At 36.9% G+C, this 21,727-nt stretch overlaps 1 protein-coding gene across 3 annotated transcripts in view; it reads right to left on the bottom strand.

Moving 5' to 3' along the window:
* The window catches only part of sorcs2 (sortilin-related VPS10 domain containing receptor 2), a 212,532-nt gene that overhangs the window by 133,312 nt on the left and 57,493 nt on the right, over window positions 1-21,727 (bottom strand). For all 3 annotated transcript variants that reach the window (XM_048184819.1, XM_048184821.1, XM_048184820.1), the window contains exon 2: window positions 6,581-6,648. In XM_048184819.1, the coding sequence (XP_048040776.1) occupies window positions 6,581-6,648 (68 nt within the window). The remainder of the gene's footprint in view (window positions 1-6,580; window positions 6,649-21,727) is intronic.

Below are 21,727 nucleotides of genomic sequence, written 5' to 3' on the forward strand. Positions count from 1 at the left end.
TACTGTAGAGGATTGGAAGTAAAAATAAAATGCCAAGGCAAGACGACATCAGGAAAATGAACTGTCACAATGCAATGTGATGTCAGTTTCTATCCATCCTCTACCCCAACCAGCCCTTATGTCCTAGTGCAGTGGTTCCCAAACCTGTCCTGGAGGTCCCCCAGCTCTGCACATTTTGTATGTCTCCCTCATCTATCACACCTGATTCAACTCATTAGTAGAGACTGCAACACCTGAAATGGGTGTGTCAGATATAGGGAGACATACAAAATGTGCAGGGCTGTGAGTCCTCCAGGACAGGATTGGGAACCACCGTCTTAAGAGTACAAACTACAGCATCATACAAACATAAAATTTAATAAATAAACTGAACTCACTGCAATTATGAGGGTATATTTTCAGGTTTATAAAGTCTGCAAATGCTAATGGTAAAGGAGTTTTGACATGAGAAATCAAATTTGTCTTTGATCTTTAGACATACTGTATAAGAGGTGTTTTTTTACCATTAAAACATCCTGCAAGTTTCAGAGCTTAAAACATCCTCCTCATTCTAAACAAAGCATTTAATAAAGCTCCAAAGATTGTTTTTGTACAAACCCGATTCCAAAAAAGTTGGGACACTGTACAAATTGTGAATAAAGAAGGAATGCAATAATTTACAAATCTCATAAACTTATATTTTATTCACAATAGAATATAGATAACATATCAAATATTGAAAGTGAGACATTTTGAAATGTCATGCCAAATATTGGCTCATTTTGGATTTCATGAGAGCTACACATTCCAAAAAAGTTGGGACAATAAGCAATAAGAGGCCGGAAAAGTTAAATGTACATATGAAGCCCCGTTCACACCGCCAGCGACACGCAGCGACAAAGCGACATGATCCCATTCATTTCAATGGGGCGCTGGCGACTTCCGGCGACAAGAGCGACAGTGACCGTTGGCGACAGAATGTAGGCGTGTCAAGCGACGGGAGACACGCGACAACAGTTCAGATATTTCAACTTTATGCAAATCAGGAGCGAATTTCGCGAGCGACAACCAATAGGAGTGAAGACTCTCTGGAGCTCACGTCACCGTCTCGAGTGCAGGCAAGACAGATAGGAATAGTTCCGGAGCGATTTCACTGTTTTATATGATTTGACTGTACATACATGGATATAATAAAATGATGCGTGGAAAAGAAACTGTCGGCAGTCTTGTGAGTTTAATTCATACATTAATAGTTTGTCTGTTATTAATTATATGATGTTGTGAGCAGTTTAGAGCTGCTGCAGTTCATATTACAGTTTCTCCTGCATTGTGTTGATTATTAGGGACAAGAAAATTTATTATTTGTCAAATTCGAATGACGTTTTAGTATTTTTTTGTCAGTATGGGTGAGTTTAATTTGTTGATAGACCGAACGTTAATCTAGTTAATCATTTATTGCACTGAGCTCTGCAGTCACAACACTCTACAACAGCAGAATGTTACTTTTAATTACTTTAAACCTAATTCCTAGTCAAATTAGAATGATTTCTTAGTTTTATAATATCATTTGTGATTGCATTTTCTATAGATATGGTCAGACGTGCAGTCTATCAATGATATTAAAGCGACAGCACTAGGAACGCCCACAAGCGACTTCACAGTACAGAGACTAGCGACATGCAGCGAAAAAGTCGCTGGCGGTGTGAACGGGGCTTAAGGAACAGCTGGAGGACCAAATTGCAACTTATTAGGTCAATTGGCAACATGATTGGGTATAAAAAGAGCCTCTCAGAGTGGCAGTGTCTCTCAGAAGTCAAAATGGGGAGAGGATCACCAATTCCCCCAATACTGTGGTGAAAAATAGTGGAGCAATATCAGAAAGGAGTTTCTCAGAGAAAAACTGCAAAGAGTTGGTTGCATGAGTGCATGTGGCATGGGCAGCTTACACATCTGGAAAGGCACCTTCAATGCTGAAAGGTATATCCAAGTTCTAGAACAACATATGCTCCCATCCAGACGTCGTCTCTTTCAGGACAGACCTTGCATTTTCCAACATGACAATGCCAGACCACATACTGCATCAATTACAACATCATGGCTGCGTAGAAGAAGGATCCGGGTACTGAAATGGCCAGCCTGCAGTCCAGATCTTTCACCCATAGAAAACATTTGGCGCATCATAAAGAGGAAGATGCGACAAAGAAGATCTAAGACAGTTGAGCAACTAGAAGCCTGTATTGGACAAGAATGGGACAACATTCCTATTCCTAAACTTGAGCAACTTGTCTCCTCAGTCCCCAGATGTTTGCAGACTGTTATAAAAAGAAGAGGGGATGCCACACAGTGGTAAACATGGCCTTGTCCCAACTTTTTTGAGATGTGTTGATGCCATGAAATTTAAAATCAACTTATTTTTCCTTTAAAATGATACATTTTCTCAGTTTAAACATTTGATATGTCATCTATGTTGTATTCTGAATAAAATATTGAAATTTGAAACTTCCACATCATTGCATTCTGTTTTTATTCACAATTTGTACAGTGTCCCAACTTTTTTGGAATCGGGTTTGTAAATGAGGTACAGCGTAATGGAGAGTTTGCAAAGATACTTTTGTTGACAGATGAAGCAGCAACTGTTTTAGATCTGACAACAGCTACATCACAAATCGTAAGTAATGCATTTCATAATGCTTTATCTGTAAATGACAGTTTTCCACATATATATTTGTTTTTGCTTTTTTTGTGTGTGTTTTTTTGTGCAGTAAACTTTATTAACATTATAAGTGAACCTCAGATTATATTAAAATAATAATAATAATAATAATAATAATAATAATAATAAAATCCTTTAACCCCTTTAACTGATAGTGCTGTCATGAATTTTTAAGGTGCCTCTGTAGGTATTTTTGACTTGGCTTTGATGTCTTTCTTTTTATGTACCCCGATGGCCCAGATTCTGCACCTTCATTATACATGTAACAACCACAGACCTTCTAATGGCCATACACATTCAAGGGACAATCAAGTACATCCAGAAACTAATGCTGTCAATTTAATTTAGACTGATTAATTATTCAAAAAATATTATGTGATAAAAAATGCAATTAATCATACTCCTGACACATACTGTACATAAAATGTGTAATAGGGGATTTTTCTACCATCTGAGCAATTCAAGCTTGAAGTACCACCTTCATGTTTTCGTAAGTACAAAAAAAGCCGATCATTAAAAAATATCACAGACAGAATACAAGAAAGTTTAGCTCAGACAGACTGATAAACTGTGATGTTTAAATGGACAGTTCAACCAAAAATGAACATTCTGCGATCATTTACTTGTCCTTGTGACATTTCAAAGAAAAGAAGATATTAGGAGGAAGATATAGAAAGAAGGTTTGGAACAACATGATGGTCAGTAAATGATGACAGAATTTACATTTTGGCTACTCTATCATTTTGTGTTGAATGTTATGAAAATCAATCATTGACAACTGAAGCCAGTTTTTGTAAGGTGATGGTCTATTCAATGATTTTCTGTCATATTAATGTAAAAATTCTCACAAATATTGTGATTTATTGTTAATAATTTAATAACATTTTATTTGATAAACCTCCATCGACAGCCCTGCCATGAAACTCTTTGTGTCATACACGGTCTAAACAACACAGTATACAATAACAATTTTAAAAAGACCCTACACCCATAAGCTACTTCTTTACTAAACTACCGAAAAGCTTTCACACACTTTTTTTCCATAACGCAGATCATGTTTGGCTTTAACCTGACAAATAAGAAGCCTTATTGCCTGAGTTGAACATAAATCTTAATTCAGTTTATCAGCTCCTTGTGTCTTTGAATTCAGACCGCTCCATCACAATGTCAGTGCATAATTTATGAGTTGAACAACAACAATTAAAACATCAACACGGAAGACTCTACATAATTTATTGAATGACTTGAAGAGAAGGACTGGCTGTCTGGTTAATGATGGACTGGACTTTGAAGTCTGGGATTCGGCGGCTCTGAATATCATGAATAAATTAGGAGAAAATTTTACTAATTCGATTCATTTATTCTAGAACATTGATTTTTTTTAGGAGAATCATCTGTGTTACTGAAACATTTTCCTGCATGTGAGGCATGAGAGTGGAAAGGCTGTTCTCACCAACTGTTCCAGACAAGCACCATGTGTTACCGTAAGGCAACTCAAGTGTGCCTTTTTCAAGATAAAAAAAAGCACTCACTAGGTGTAATAAGTAATATGATGTCCTTATGACTCACAAAAATGAAAGAAAAAGGGTATGAAGATGTTTAAAGTGAATTGTGAATTGAAAGGAGGAGGAAACAGTACATGTAATTTTGCCTTCCTGCCATCAAGAAATATCCAGATGGCCACAGAGGTACCCTACCTGCCCAAACACATGTCAAGTACAGTCTTGTGCCTTTTCTTTCAAAATATGCTCTCACTTCACCTCCTCTACTGCACATTTCTGCTGCGTTTGTCTGCATGTAACATGGGTTGCGTTAAATGCTGAAGCTCTAGCTGGGAAAAAGACAGTGTTTAGCATTCCACCTGGTCATTAGGCAGCTGTGCAACTGATATTCTGTGCCCCAATGTAAAATTAATGCCAACCTCGTATCAACCTCAGACAGACAGGCTAATGAGAGCATTGGAACAAACATGGCATCAATTATTCCATATGTGGCACTATATTTTTAGCTCCATCTTCTTTTCACACTTCAGTGGCCTCGAATTTTAAACCCCAATATAAAACACTGAAACAACAACGTTTCTCTCACAATAGACTGGTGATTAAGCCTAACTTTGCCTAACCCAGAAAGATTTACAAAGCCCTAAACAAAGCAAAACAAACAAAGACCTGGCTGGCGGTCATTATACGGTCAGGGTTAGTTGCTAATAAGTGGATGGTGTGAGGCAATTAGCACATGGTCCAGAAATGCCCTCAGCAGTCCTAATTAAGTCATCTCTAAGTTCACTGCAAAGGCAATGGACTCACTTATCAGACCCTAGAGGACTGCAGAAACCAACACAAGAGAGAGAGATCCAGGCATAAACAATTGTAATTTCTTAATGATGTACTAGCTTTGCTCTCTACATGAACTTCTGCTTCTTAGATTGTAAAACTGCATGGCTTAAAATGAACAAAGGAGCTTATTTAAGTCTTACAACCTTGTTTCCTTTCCCCAGAAGGTACCATTTTTAATTTATTTAAAGCTTGAAGAGGTGCTGACAGTCAAAGCCTGTTGGGTGAAATGTTTTACAATGAGGGTCAGCTGATGGTCAGTTTAAATGATTTGAACTGTGGTTTAGTGGTCAATGAAAGGATAAAAAAGCAATCACTCACCTACATTCACTCTTTTTTTCACTGGCATCTGCTCTAGCCTTATGCTCTTCCTCTTTACCTGAGCTCTGTCTTCCTGGACAACTGTGCTAAAGGCCATAAGGCCAGACTTCAGCCCCCGCTGGCATTCCTCTTTCTCTCTTCTGAGCTGTTTGCCACTTAGTCCATGTGTCGAAAGCTGCACTTTCTCTCTTTTACAGTACTTTCTTCCTCTCTCACTCAGGTAATTTTCCATATGCATCTTTATATCGATTAATCATTCATGCTGTACAACAATTTCATCTAAACAGCACATTTGATCAAACCCATTTTTGATCAAGTACATTTAAGCAGTAATGTTAATTAACCAAAAAAAAAAAAAAAACACTTGTATGTCTACTGGCATTATCTAGCAATGCTTATTTCTGTTGTTTGTACAGTATAAGCAGCAGAAGTGGTCATAGACAATAAATGCACAGATTTATATAGCTAAAGGAATATTTCTTATTTTTAGATCAGATTAAAAACATTCTAAAGTTCCCTTTCGAAAGGGAACTTCAACTCTGCGCTGAATCGCGCTATGAGGTTCCCCATAGTGCGATTCAGCGCAGAGTCTCGTTCCCTGTTCTCAGGGAACCATGGTTACATGCGTAACCTGAGACGATATTTTACAATATTATTTTTCTTGTTTGTTTGTTTGTTTCCTTTAACACATTTTTGATAATGAATGGATACATTTGAAGACAATGAAGATAATTACAGGTGTATAGATAATCTGAAGTTAAAGGTAAAAAAAAAAAAATCAAGCAAACTGTGCATAAAGTACAGATCTAGCCATTCAATTTAAAACTTAAATAGTTTTGCATTTAGCAGCACAACCTGTAAGATTAACAATATTTATTCCCCCATAAAAATGCACACATGTGGTTGAAGAGTGATAAAGCTTGACTTGATCTGACTAAGGCTATAGCATTTAATATTTTCCACAAGAAATCTTTAAATTTGGCATAAAATAAATCAATAGAAAAGCTTGAAAAGATTCTCAAGGGAATCCCAAGGGAGAATCATTTAAATTTCAAATTGACTGTTGTCATCTTAAATTTTGCCACAAGGGAATTTTCCCCCAACCTATTATCATTTATAAAAAAAATACATTAAAAAAAGTCAATGCGACTGAAGTCGTTTTTGTCTCTGAGTCTGTAGGTTTTAAGCGTTTTAACCTAAATTTGACCAGAAAGAAAAATCTCCTGTCACTTACCTCCAAAGGGAACTCTCAAGAACTTTGTTGGAGTCTGCATGGTAATATTTAGTGAGAATGAGGATGACCTATGAGGAGGAAAAAAAAAAGTGTCATTAAACATTAAATGAAAATAAATTTACAATTGTTAAAATATATTTAAAAAACAGCTAACACTGTATCTTAAAAGCCTTTTTAGTCTGGCAAAGACTGTATTTGCAGAGAAAATGTTCTCTAAATACAGCAGAGAGTCGTCATTGCATGTGTCTAGTTCTTCAGACATACACAGAAGCATGATGCTAACCTCATTTGACAGATCGATCAAACTGCACCCACTTGCTGGACAACATCTTCCTAACTTAAGCTATAGACTATTGTTTTTGTTTATTTTTTTATCTGATTGGACTGACTGCACTGCAAGCAGTTGCTAAAGTATTGATGAACACATCGGCATGATGCCAAGTTCCTTTCTTCATCTGGCAGCAGGCAGTTAGCAGTATAGAACGAGCTGACAAAAGCTGTTGGCATGTGATGCTAGGGTCACAGGCTTAAACATTTAGAAATCAAACAGAGATCTATAACTTAAAGCAACAAACACTAAATTGGAACTTTATCTAAAACAGGTTAGCAATCTTACAACCTGTAACTTCATAACACAAAATAAGTCTTTCATAACTGGTATGGATTAGAGTCATCACTGAAGTGGCCAGCAGATTTTCTTCACGAGGTATTCCCATAAAACAATTGTAATACAATTTTATTGAAAAACACATGTAATATGCGAGTAGAAAGACAACAGTATTAACAAGCAATATATGGCTTTTCTCACTCATCCATACTTATTCATACATCAGTTGCATTTTAGTATGTATTAAAGGGATAGTTCACCCAAAAATGCAAATTCTGTCATCATTTACTCCCCCTCAAGTTGTTCCAAACCTGTATAAATTTCTTTGTTCTGCTCTACACAAAGGAAGATATTTGGAAGAATGTTTGTAACCAAGCAGATCTCGCCTTCCCATTGACTGCCATAGTATTTATGTTTTTCCTACTATGGTACTCAATGGGGGGGGGATCTGCATAAGGGGGAGTAAATGATGACAGAATTTTAATTTTTGAGTGAACTATCCCTTTAATACATACTAAAATGCAACTGATGTATGAATAAGTGTATGATGCACATCACTGTAATAGATCTGAAAAAGCACATAATGACAAAATTTATGTTGAAGACTTCCAGTTTATATTTTTGTGTGTTTTGTTTTTTTAAGAAAGAACAAAGCTTAAAAAACAGCCACCTTGCTGATTAGGCTCTTAGAAATTGCTTCAATCAACACAATACAGATGAAAAAATCTACTGTAGCTCCACCACAAGATTCTTTCTGTAATGTGATTCGCAATGTGATTTTCGCAATGAAACCCACAATTTCTTTACTTACTATGTTTGTGTAATGGACGGAAAATGCTTTATATTTTGTGCATTAAGATGGAGAGAGTAAATACCCCACAGATACATGCACACCCATACGCATACACACACACACAAAAGCAATGGCTTCTTCTTGTCTATCTGGTTGAGGTATAAAAGCCAGGTCAGGAGTATCTTAAAGTCTATCCTATCTTTTATTCATGTTAGTAGGATGCAGTAACAAATCAGAAGAGTGTGAGTGAAGGGAGATGACTTGTGTCTGTGTGTCTCCTTTATCTTTCTCTGCTGCCTCACACGCTGGGTCTCTGACAGCAAAGCCCAATGGAAAAGCATCGCCATGAAAAAGGGTCAGAGAGATTCAGGGCCTTGGCAAGGTGACTGACAGGTCGGTATTGGAATGTGGCAGGAAGCGTGTGGACCGGGCCAGCCTTGGGCTTTGCTCGTGGGATCGGCTGAGAGGGTTATTGCCCTGAGCTTGTCCCTCCCTCTGTAGATGACAGAGGCGCTAAAGGTCAGAAGGGTGTAAGCCAAAAAGCAAAGGTTTTTTCTAACAGTATGGAGGTTGTGTATGGGAAAAAAGCTATTTTAAACTTTTAGAGTGATTTTCAAACTGAACTGCTATACCCAAAGCCAGTTCATTAAAAATTAAGTTATTCCTTCAGTCACTTCTATATATTTTCAAAAGTGCCTTCAATCAAGCCAGAATATTTTTTTTTCATTGATATCAAAGATTCAGTATTTAATGCATTTTAATGCTTACTTAAAAAAAAAGGTCATTTGAACACCAGTTTTCTAGGCCAAATATTTGTTTGTTCTAATAAATTACTTATTTAAATTAAGTATAGTTTATTATTATATAGGTATAGTTTAGCTATAATATAGTAAAACAGTAATATTGTAATGAAATATTACTACAATTTAAAATGAATATTTTCTATTTGATTACATTTTCAAAAGTAATTTATTCCTGTGATGTTAAAGCTGAATGTTCAGCATCATTGCACCAGTCTTCAGTGTCACATGATTCTTCAGAAATAATATGATTTGCTGCTGAAGAAACATTTCTTATTAATTTTTTTTTTTTTTATGAATCCACTCAGATAAACAAACCAAATCAATAATTTTGTCTTTACTGTAATAGTATAGCGTGTGTGAATCAGCCCTGTCATGTTTGTTTGGTTTGTTTGTCAATCTGATCATTATCGAAACTGTTAAAACAGAGTCTGCTTCTTGTGTTTTACTATTCCACATATCATGTTCCTTTCCTTTCTCTCTCTGTCTTTCTCTTTGTCTATCATCAACTTCCATCATTGAAATAAATCTGTAAAGCATCTCAGGCATCAGGCCCCCAAACATCCTCTTGGCTATTCATACCATAATTTGTCAAGAACATAACTATTTACCAGACGTGATCTGTAACTAATTTGAAGAACCTTACTCTCTGGGAATACTGCAGAAAATGAGGCTTACTGTTACTGCAAACACAGCTGGAAGAATAACCAAGTATCTTTTTCCACTTACGATTTTTGAAGGCCTGGAATGAATAAAACATTTATCAAACAGTGGATAAGTGGTCTACATTCACCCATCAAGACACAAGACAGTTGTGCTTTCCCAAATTAAAAAAAACACAGTCTGATCACCAACAATAGAATTTGCCCTGTTCATAAATACAGACACTATTCTGACAATTTCTTTGTACTAATTAAGCTGAAGCTAATCAAAGTTATTAGTTAGCTGCAGAACACTGCAGCTCTTTTGGCTACACAGTCTTCTCAGTCTACCCAGGGGAGCCGAGTGCCCCCGCACAGGCGTCAGATGGTGGCCTTTGGAAAGAGTCTGTCTGCACACATCTGTCTGCAGCTAACACTAATGAACCACTGAGAGCAAAGCCTTTCACTCACTGACATCATGCAAATACAGTTTGAGGAAAAGAACAACTGATGATCAGCAGCTTAGAGCAAAGCCCACTGAACTCATTACTGGCATCAGCATGCAGAGAATAATCTTCACATCATTTAGTTTGAGCAATAACAAAGCTGACATCAGCTGAGAATGAAGGGAAGTGATGGCTTCCTTAATACCCACACTCGGTGGCAGCTTTTCAGTTTATCTGTTTACCAAGAGGAAGAAAGGACTACGGTGGCTGAGAGAGCTCAATGCGCTGCAACTGAAAACGCATGCAAACAGAAAAAAACACCAGCAAATTAAGAAAACATCTTCATCAGTTTGACAACACATGTGCTGCAAATACTCACAATGATTAGGATTTTTAAAAATTAAAAAAAAAACAACACCTTTCAGGTCATCGAAAACACCACTGACGAGTAGACATTGAACAATAAGCATGTCTCAGCCAGTTTCATCACTTGTTGGGGTCCCCTTGAAATATTTCCGTTGTCTTGTGCATTATTTAGAGCGCTTCTGTATTTGGTTGCATTGTGAACTTTTGCAGTACTTTTATGTATTTGGTTACGTTGCGATTATTTGCTGCACGTTTTATGTTTTCTTAATTTGCTGGTGTTTTTTCTATTTGCATACTTTTATCAGCTGCAGGGCATTGAGCTCTCTTGGCCACCGTAGAGAGCAGACACAAAAAGATGAAAAGGGAGGAAAAACAACAGTAAAGTCTACACTCTCTCCCCTCTCCACCTACTGTATAGCTGGTGTGTGGTGAGCGCACTGGCACCGTTGTACTGTGGCTGCCATCCCATCATCTAGGTTGATTGGACCCTCTGATATGATTGTAAAGCACTTTGGGTGTACAGTAGTACATAGTAAAGTGCTATATTCATTCATTCATTCATTCACTCACTAAGGACATAAGAAGAACATGCTTATTGATAGTGAATAATGTCTAACAAAAATAACAATTATGGAAGATATTTAAAATAGATATGGACTCTTAAAATTCTGGCTGATATTCAAATTCTATACTGTTCTGAGACACTAAAAATTATCAATAATTTTAATTGCATTAGGTGATTTTAGGTATCACAACAATATAATGTACAGTATAAAAATTGGTATTCCTTTTGAGATTTATTAAAGATCACATTTAACAGTGTAATTATTTAGTGTTTTTAAAGATTGAACTTGTTAATTGTGTTAAATGACATATACTTGAGTGTAAAGCCCGGGATACACCGCACGATTTTAGCAATCCTATAAGATCATTACAAATCACACTGTCCGACATGAATCTATTAAACTTGGGTACATGCATGTAGACTGTACGATGATGACAACTGTTTACTCGTAGGCTACGATGCAAGTTTCTATAGAAGAATAAAACGTCATCAGCATGTGCTAGTGGTAAACAAAACACCATGTTGAATCACACTTTGACAGTTGTAGTTTTCATGTGTGCTGAAAATAAAAAGGAAGCGGCAAAAGAAGAAGCTTGAGGAAAGCAGTTTTAAGTTTTAGCGCCATGTCGCGTTGATTTCATGTCGCATTTTCATTGGCTGGTCAGTAGACGTAGGTCATAGCAGCAAACACACTGTGCGTTGAACATGCTGATTTTCTGACACTGTCAGAAAACTATCGTAGGATATATTTGGTCGCAAGACCAGGAAAATGGCTGTCTTTGAACCTCTCTCACTGTACAACATAGGACCACTGATTAAGAGCCACGATCACAGAAATCACCACGATTGTTTCACGACGGCAATCCTTTGTCTGGGACAAAAATCGTGAAGTGTATCCCAGACTTGCAGGTCAGATTATCAAAATAAAAGAAGGGTGGTGTTGACTGGATTTTGAGATGTGGCTGTTGCACTCAAAAACAAATGCACGCTTGTAGTCAACTGTGGAAGGTCAGGGTTTAAGCGTACTAAATGACATTACGATCAAACATTATGAGGTCAACAAAAAATGTAAACAAATAAACATACACAGTACATGGATGAAATGTTCAGAATAATATGATTTATAATATGCATTTACAAAATAGAATCAGTGAATTTTCATTTCATGCCAACTTAAAAATATCTAAATTTGCTCACTAACCAATATAATATCAATACATAATGTATCCTTCATTTATATATCAAATGTAAACTTTCCAGTGAATTAATGAGAGCAAAATTTGCACAAGTTGAAAAAGAAAAAAAGTGTGATCGTAAATACAGTTCTCTTCTATGCACAGCACTTGAGATGGTACAATATGCTTAACAGCGCCATGTGCACTTAAAAAAAAGATAAAGGAGAGATCGGAGCTTTTTCTCAAACCACAGCAGAGATCCCTGGGATTTGTCACCATCACTGTCCTGTATAAAAGCAGATAAATGCCTTGAGCATTACACACACAGATTTGGCTTGCCAAGATACGAAAAGTATAAAAGCGCCTCTTGTAGCCTTTCTCAGCTGCGTCTCAGAAGCCTTTATGCTTAAATCATTTATCCATAAGTCAAAAGGGTTTTTCCTTAGTGATATGAAAAGCTGTCACTAAAGAAAAGGCACGTCTACAGTTTGTCTCTCCATCTGTTCTTTTGTGAGACGAGGGGTCACAGTTCTTCTGGGGGGAAACGATTTCTGCTGTTGTGAGTAATGGCGATAAAGGTAGGAGGATAGGTAGCCATCAATCAGTCCACTGCACGGAGACAGACAGACTCTCTGTGAGAGACCTTGAGAGGGAAAGAGCTGTGATCCCAGAGAATTTATACCAACGCACTGGCCCTCATCCCAGAATATCAGCTTGGCAAACTGGTTTTAGATACATCTAAATTTTAGTCTAGAAATATCTGCAGTACATCACATGCTGGGGGGAAAAAATGCAATTTGCTTGAAAGACAGCAAGCCTCTACATCAGGCTTCTGCAGGGTGTCTTTTATGAACACCATAAATCTGGTAGTAATTAGAGGACGAGACAGAGTGCAGGTGCATAAGACACTGAGAATCATAAATTAAAAAAAATATGATATAAATCAGGGAAGCAATATTTGCTCTTGCTGACTATATTTTATTGAGGATATTAGAGTTCTCAATCGATTCTTTGGATGTGTTGATGTTAATGTTGTTGTTTTTTTTATTGTTTTACAGCCACTGAAAAAGAGACAAGCATCTGAAAAGATTCTAACTAAAAGGAGAGTCTTTGAATAAATGGTGTTTCTTTAGGGATGCATTCAATTAGGACACTCACTAATGAACCGCCTGACTTTCCCATGTCTGTCTGCGGTTGTGTTTCCACCTCCTACTGGCTATGTTGCATGTTTCATTCTCTCATGCCTGAAGTGCTTCAAAACCCAAAGAAGAAAGAGAGGACATGGAAATTTACTATTCCAGTCATATTTTCTCAGGCTGCTCCGAAAGCCATCTGTGCATCACTTCAACAATCTTTCGAAAAAGTGCAAGTTTTTCCTGAAATTTGTGAATTTTTCTCTTAAAAAATGCCAAGATAAAGTTCTCTATTTGTAGCTTTAGGAGAATGACATTTCTCAGCCAGTTGGTGACATTTATTAGGGAAAAGTCAACCGGCCTGTGACAAGCCCTGAATGGACAAACACAATGCCACAAGAGGCACCATTGAAAAAAAGCACCATGGCAAACATACCACATGTGAACTGTGACTGCACAGAGCATTGGCTTCGGTTGACTATTCGACATTCCAATGAACTTGGCGTTTCAATGAAGGGCAGTAAATCAAGTGATAGAGAGAAAATAATTCACCAAGTCTGTACTGAAAGTCATTCTAATAAAGGCAGACATGGAATGAATCACTCTGCAAGAATGCATGATCTCTCAACTAACGCATCTGATGCAGTGAGACCACACACATACAAAAACATACATAGACAGCCATTCACAATTAAAATGACTGCATCTTGTCTCTCAAATTAACGACTGATTGGTTGGAATGGGGTGACTAATGAAAATGATGAACAAGTCTTATTTATTTTCCTCAGCATTAACTGGGGATAACCCCAGTTTAAAATGTGACATATGCTAATCCATCCTATGCTGACTGACTAGGTAATCTCAGGAATTTGAGATTATGAGAGAATTAGTGTAAAGATGTGTCTGTAGAAAATGATCTGCTTTAGTCAAGGAGGTTCACTAATCAAAAGCAAGCAGGCAATGTTTAGTAAAGCACTTACAAAAGAAAGTGCCAAGAATATTAACATAATGTCACACTTTACACTGCAGAGTTCATGTTAAAGTATAATTAGACATGTAATGTACAATTAAAATGCAATTATTTTTGAGAACAACCTGCAGCTACATATTTTATTCTTACTGCCATAGCAATTAATTACATTAATTTGCAATACAGCGACTCTAAAATTTAAAAGTACAATGGTTGAACGCCAGGGCCCGTATTTATCAAGTTTCTCAAAGTGCTATTTTAGTCTTAAGTGCTGAGAATGAATGAAATTTACTCCTACTTTCAAACTTAAGTATAAAAGCAAGTTATCAAATTTCTTAAAGCTAAGAATCACTCTTACTCTCCCAGTTATTTAAGACAGCTTGAGAGGTCTCTCAAGTGGTTAGGAGTTGTCAGTAGGGACTAGCGATGGCACTGAGGAGACAGAGACGTGTGTATATCTTTCAGGGGAGCAAGAATGTTTTTGAAATGTTTGATGACTAATCAAACTGTATCGTTTGGACAGTGCAGGCATCATCTTTGTCAGCGCTGATTAATGTTGGGCTGAACTTGTTCAGTAGCGCTTCTTCCTCAAGCCAGTTCGGTTTTCTTTTGCAATCCATGGTGGCTGAGTATCATAAAATCTAGGCTATATATCGGCAGGTCAGTTAACAGCACACCGGTTTAAAATTTGCAATTAAGACATGGTGGAAAATGTGTTTATCTTTCATTTCCAATGTGTATATCATAATGTATTCTCTTGAAAATTCTTTGTCAAATGTGTGTTGAAAGTAAACTCCTCTTAGGAATTTCACCATTCAATGTGAATTTATCTGAGAATATTCTTAAATAAGGAATTCTATTCAGTGATTGGTCTATGCCTATGTCGTCATCCAAAATCCCATTTGTGGCACAGCAAAGTGTCGTGAATCATCTCTAAGACTGACACTTAAGATTTAGTCCTACGCTTCACTTAAATTACGACTGAGATGCTTGATAGCTAACTTTTAAGCATAGCTTTGTGCCAAGAATTTTTGCCCAGTCAATTCTAAGCAGTGTTCTTGTGAGTAATTCTCAGAGGCTTGATAAATACGGGCCCAGGGACCTTATTTACAAAACATCTTAAAGCTAAAAGTAGCTCCTAACTTGGCAATTTAGGAGAAAATATATATATACACTGACACTTATATATATACACACATGCCTCCTCTCGAGCTGATTAGATTCATTTGAATGTACTCCTTCCGATCTTTGTTTATAAAATATCATTTGTCGCTTGAATTCTGCAATCTCTCGAGATGCAGACATGTAAGAGGCTGACAATTAGCTGAACATATACTTGTTTAATTAGTGATGCTTAGCCTACATTTTAAAATCTTTATTTGAATATGGAAACATTTTTATTTTATAATCTTTATTTGAATATGACAACATTTTTATTTTAAAATCTTTATTTGAATATGGCAACATGATACCTCGTTCTACAATATTTCTATGAATAAATCACTGACTGAGACTCCTCCCCTATCAGCCAATTACTGTAAGCATAGTTAGTAGGAGTGTTGACATCATCCATAGTGTCACATTTCCGCCCACTGCTGCTTCGTTCCACTCCCGACCAGAGTTCTCTGTTTCACCATTTAAGACTTTTTCATTGCACACACACAGTCACTTCACGCTGGACTACATTTCCAACAATCCCTCAGCTAGGCACTGATCACACTCACACCTGTTTCCCATCGGGTTCCATTTATAAGCTGCACTCACACACACACACAGAGGCCCTGTCCCAAATGGCGTACTTCATGTGGACTTTCGGTCTCGTGGACTTAAATTGTGCGTGCTCGCCGAGTCTACGAGTCTGTAGGCCGTCCCATTCAGCATTTTAACGCTCTGAAGTGTGCTCAGCAGCGCCCCCTTTGTACCCTTGAAGCAGTCTTCCGCGAAGCCCGCATAGATGCAGGCTCCGCACACATTAACTACCCAGGAATCCTTGCGAAATGCCAATCAGACAACGGATGGGAGGAGATTTCGCTCAAGAGCAATTGATGACATGACTGAGAAGAAAATATTTAAGTGTAGGTATCATTACAGTTTTTATGACCTAGTTGTACATTTTACCAGTTGTTACCTACAGTTTATACAAACATTATGGTCATCGACCAGTGGTTGATATCTCAAACATAGGCTAATAATAGCGCTTTGAATAATACGATCGCATTATGATTCATTAAATAAACAGAACCGAATGTCAGGGCTTTACTGAGTCATATGTAAATTTATATTTAAACCTGTAAATTCATCTGAAACTCACGCACATGTTTATTATGTGTTAAAACTGTAATCTTAGTTCAAATGGAACATTATGTATTATTACAACTGTATACATTATTTAAATAAGCATGTATATATTGTCTAATGCCCAGGTGGCATAAACAAAAGCAGGCTGTGTAGTTGACATGGAGATAATATTTTACAAAAGAAAAGAAACCTGTTCTCGATGCTAAAAAATATTTGTATAAGATATTTATCTAATAAAGGGACTGATGAGATGACCTTTCAGTTTATTCGGCTCCATCTCGCAAACACAATGGTAAAAACAACAACAACAACAATAGGCAGCATATTCCTGAACCTGCAGCTCCTGTCAAAAAACAACCAGACCGTTATTTCCGGTGTGACGATCGAGTCTGTCCCAAAAATACCTCTCAATGCGCCCTCGTGGACTCGCGCCAAGGGCCCTATAGGTCTGCACTACATGACGTCACCAAAGTGTGGACTCTGAGGAAGTCCACAAGTCCAGAGTGTGCGATTTGGGACAGGGCCACTCATTGCTGAGTATTGTTTAGCCTTGTATCCGACCTTGTGTCTGTGTTCCTTGTGCCTTGGCTTGCCTTGCCTTGCCTTGCCTTGCCTTGCCTAGCCTGTGTTTTTGACCCTGGACTGTTTCCTTGTTTATGATCGTTTGCTGCCTGCCTAGACCTTTGCCTGTGTTTGGATTACTCTTATGCCTTGCCTTCCTGTATCTGTTTGCTGGTGTTTGACCCTCTGCCTGTACGACTACGCTCATCCTATCCTATTAATAAAGCCTGCACGTGGATCTCCAACTCTGTTGTCCCGTGCCCGTAACAACAGAGTTGTCCCACATAGCAACGAGGTCAAACCCGCCCTTTCTCTTAGCTTAAGATTTCTCTCTATAAGTTTGTCTCAGCAGCTTTATGAATAAGTTTTAAGAGAAAACTCTTAGCTAAGAACTATTACTGCTATTTAGGAGAACTCTTAGTGGTAAGATAAAATGTTATGTGAATACAGCCCCTGATCATTTAAAAAAAACAATCTCGCTGGATTTTATGTATTATTATATATACATACAGTACTTTGTACGGCTTTGACACAACATATTTTACATTTCCTAAGTACATGTGATTGACAAATAAAAACAGCTGATACAGGGGAAGCAGGAAAAGAACGACCGCAGACCCATTGTCCAGCTGTTGTTTCTTCCAAATGATTTTTTCCCATCACTCTCTGGAAATCCAGCCAGACTGTTGCATTTGAGGAAAAATATAAACAAAATTGAAATGTCTAACTGTGAGTGTTGGGAGCATGAGTTTGAGACATTATTGAATGGCCTGCAGCGGTGCATTGATGAACTAAGAGGAAAAGTAGGCTTATAATGAACTCTGCAGATAGAAGATCTGGCAAGGCCTCCTGGCACGCTGACAGTGGAGGCTTTTCTCAGCCAGACACAGCGAGAGAGGCTCATAGTGGACACAGCTGTTATTACTGGCATAACAGCTGCCACCTTTGCAACACAGTAATCCTTTTCTCTCAATCATCCCTTTATGTTGTAATAATTCCCCCATATCTCTCCATTATTCTGTCTGTATCTACCCTCCCTCACCCACAACTCTCGTTTTGATAGATTATTGTCGCTGCATGGCAATAAATCCTTTTTGACGATACATTTCCATCTATATTTCTTTTTGACATTCTTTAAATTTGACATGATCCCAATATCATTCTTCCACTGAAACTGTCTCATTATCAGCATTCAGAGCCTGAAGCTTCTTCCTGACAAGTTTGGCAATGTTATCTGTCTTCACTTATTTGTGTACTTGTGTGGAGTGAACAGAGGACAGATAACTTTTATCTCGGATATAAAGGATGAGTTTCTGAAGCTGTGGGACTAAACCCAGATCGAATTAAAAGGGATTGTAATACCCCCGTTATGCATAACTACTAAAGGTTCAGACTCAACAACGAAGCTTTCAATGCTGGTTTGAAAACTGATTGTCTTAAGAAGCAGTGGAATGTGAACCCCATTCAGTCTGAGACCCCTTAAGGCAGACCGCATAAAGCTGCATGCTCCACTGAAGCGATGTGCCATGGTCGCCAGGTTCCAGTCAAACATATTAATTCACAAACAGTGACTGGAATGGAACAATTACCACTGAAGGTCAAAGAAACAAAAACCAGAACAAGTAAGACATTAACAAAAGGAAAAAGAAACAAAGAAAGAGACAAAGGATGACAAAAATGAAATAAAATAGATTATTTAAAAAGAACACTATTCACTTAATATAAAAAAGTTCTTAACTAAATTATGGCAAACTGTTATATGTTGATAAAGGCTTGACTTTCAACACCTGTAAACTACTGTAAACTTACACTTTAACACAATAAGTATGTTAATCTGACGTCACAGTTTTTAAAATTCAATCAGATTTAGATGCAATCATCAATCTATAAAATGGATGTCAATCTTTGAAAGAGATGATATTCATTACAGTTATTGTTGAACCTTTCCTTAAACAGAGTTCTACTGAGATTTAAAATGTCTTATACAAGAGATACCTGATCCAGATAAGCAACAACCAGATCCAGGCAGCATTAAAATAATTAAATACATAAAATATAATATGTTTAATGTTTTTTAAAGAAGTCTCTTAATTTATCAAAAATACAGTAAAAATGTAAAATTCTGACATTTTTACAATTTAAAATAATATATTTAATAAATATAAAATAATCAATAATATATTTAAAATAATTTAAAATGTGATTTATTCATGTGATGTCAAATCTGAATATTCAACATCATTACTTCAGTCTTCAGTGTCACATGATCCTTCAGAAATCATTCTAATATGCTGATTTGCTGCTCAAGAAACATTTCTTATTATAATTAATGCTGAAAACAGCTGTGCTTCTTAACATTTTTGGGGAAACAGATTTTGCCAGGATTCTTTGATATTTCAAAAGAACAGCATTTATTTAAAATAAAAAATCTTTTGTGACATTATAAATTTTTTTTTATTTTCACTTCTGATCAATTGAATGGATTGTTCCTGAATAAAAAAAAGCACATTTAAATAGAGGCAAAAAAAGAAGAATCAATTGTTTATAATCAAATGGTTCCAAATCCTTGGATTTAACACAAGTACTATTTAAACTATATGAAATATGACGTAACAAAAAAAAAAAAAAAAACTCAGTATGCAGCTATATTTAAAAGAGAAGCCAACAGCTTCAGATGACATAAGAAAACACAAATCCTCTGATATAAAAACCCACAAATGTTTGCTTTACCCTCTAATCTTTTCCAAACAAAGCAAAAACCATTGCCTCGTTTAATGGAACCGTCTTTGATGTGGGCTGGTGCTGTCTCAAGAAGTCTAGATTGGCCATGCACATATGAAACTATTACTTCACTGCGAGCCTTTATCTGGATTAGGGGAAATTACACTGACCACTACAAAGGAATCTATCTGATGAGAGAGTAATTAAGAAGGATATGCTGACCACACAAGGTTTAGCGGAGAGCAATGTAAACATGTTGAGTATAGAGAGATCTCTATAGCTCAGCCTAATGCTCTTATGGCTAATTGAATCAAGTATTTTTTGGCTTCATCCCTCCATTAAACTGTGCACACCAGCCTGTCTGACTCCCAAGAGTAAAGCACCTCACTGCTGTCCTCTCAACCCAAAAACTTTCTTCTCACTTTATTTTTCCTTCAGGGCTCCAGACCAAAAAAAAAAAAAAAATCAATTAAGCAGCCATTGGCTCCTATACAGGGAAAAATAGGCACCAAATTATTTTTTAGATGCCACAAAAGAATAAACGTGTTTTAATTTTGTCATGTGTTATCACGTCTGCCCTCTTTTTACAGCATCATCATTTTCATCCATCTTGTGGAAGTCCTGGGAACTAGGATTCACTTAAAGTGGGAATTAAATTGCTTTTCCAACTTGAGAACTACAGTCACAAAGAATTGTTCTATACACAGTATCTGAACCATGCAGTGTCACAGACCATAATGTCACCATCATATGGCCAATAAATGTAGTTTGGCCTCCTCCTTAATGCGTCCTATAAACATTGTCATATGTCTTGCAGACACCCAATCTATTTTTCTTGATTAGCTAGTAATATCTCGGTGAAAGGCAGCTCTTTACATGCAATTATATGGGTGGTGTTGAATTTCATTTTTTAGCTCCTTCCATTCTTTCTCATATAGACAACAGGTTAAGTAAAAATATAAGGATTATGTGATATACTGCATATATTTAGCAAAGTGCCCCTTTCAGTAGTTATTTTTCTAGCTGACTAACGAGTTAATGAGCATTGAATGGCTTTTCTGAGGTAAATTTGACGTTATGTGACATGATTGTTCAAGCTGTTTCATACAAGCTCTTTCCAAGGTCGAAATGCAGATTGAGCGATTTGTCAGGCCACAAAGAGTGCCAGAACAACATTTATTGCTTGAATTTCATGATAGAAATTGACAGAATTTGAAAGCTGAAAGTTTGTTAATTGTTTACTAAAATTAACCAACACATTAAAAGTGACATATTAAAGGTGACAATTAAGTACAAATCTTACTGCGATTATGGATGGCTGCGCTACAAATAATGTGAAGTTCAGGCAGTAACAGAAAACAGCAAAGATTAAAAGATATTGAGAATAAGAATCCACATTCATATCCAAAAACGAGAATTGTTAATGATTAGTTTGCGTTCACACTGCTGACGTTTAACTGTTGTAGTTTATCCACATTGCTTGTGTCTCATTTCGAAGGCTGCATTTGTCTCATGCTGGCACACCGTCAGCATTGTTGCTCGGTAGAGACGAGGGCTTTGAGAAAGCCAGATATTTTTCAGTTTGACATGCGTTTCTGACGTGGAAAGCTGATCTTTGCTATCCCCATGCATATTTTGGCACCAAAACTCAGTGAGGTAACTTTTTTTACCCACTGCAACTTTGCTGCGCGTCGTCTCATTTTATTACGTCAACACAACAAAAGATGTGATGGGCTACTCATCACAGAACATGCAGGTGAAAAAACAGACAATTTTTAATCATAACATGTAAATTTATATTGTATTATATTTTTTTTGGTAAACTGTCCCTTTAACTTTCTTCAATTCCTTAAGCTGCGAGATTTGGTTTCCTTGGCTTGTTCACATTATGGCCTTATACAATCTCCTATCATGGCCTCTATAACATATGGAAGGGAATGAAATATGGTGATAGATATTTGTTTTAACTGGCTGGAGAATATCTCCTATGTTTACTGGCAAGCTGTACTTTGTAAATATGGGACCACCCTGTTTAGTCTGTTTCCAGTATGTTTCAAGGTGGTTAGCATTT

This window comes from Megalobrama amblycephala, linkage group LG3 (genome assembly GCF_018812025.1).
Source record: "Megalobrama amblycephala isolate DHTTF-2021 linkage group LG3, ASM1881202v1, whole genome shotgun sequence".
NCBI classification, from domain to species: Eukaryota; Metazoa; Chordata; class Actinopteri; order Cypriniformes; family Xenocyprididae; genus Megalobrama; species Megalobrama amblycephala.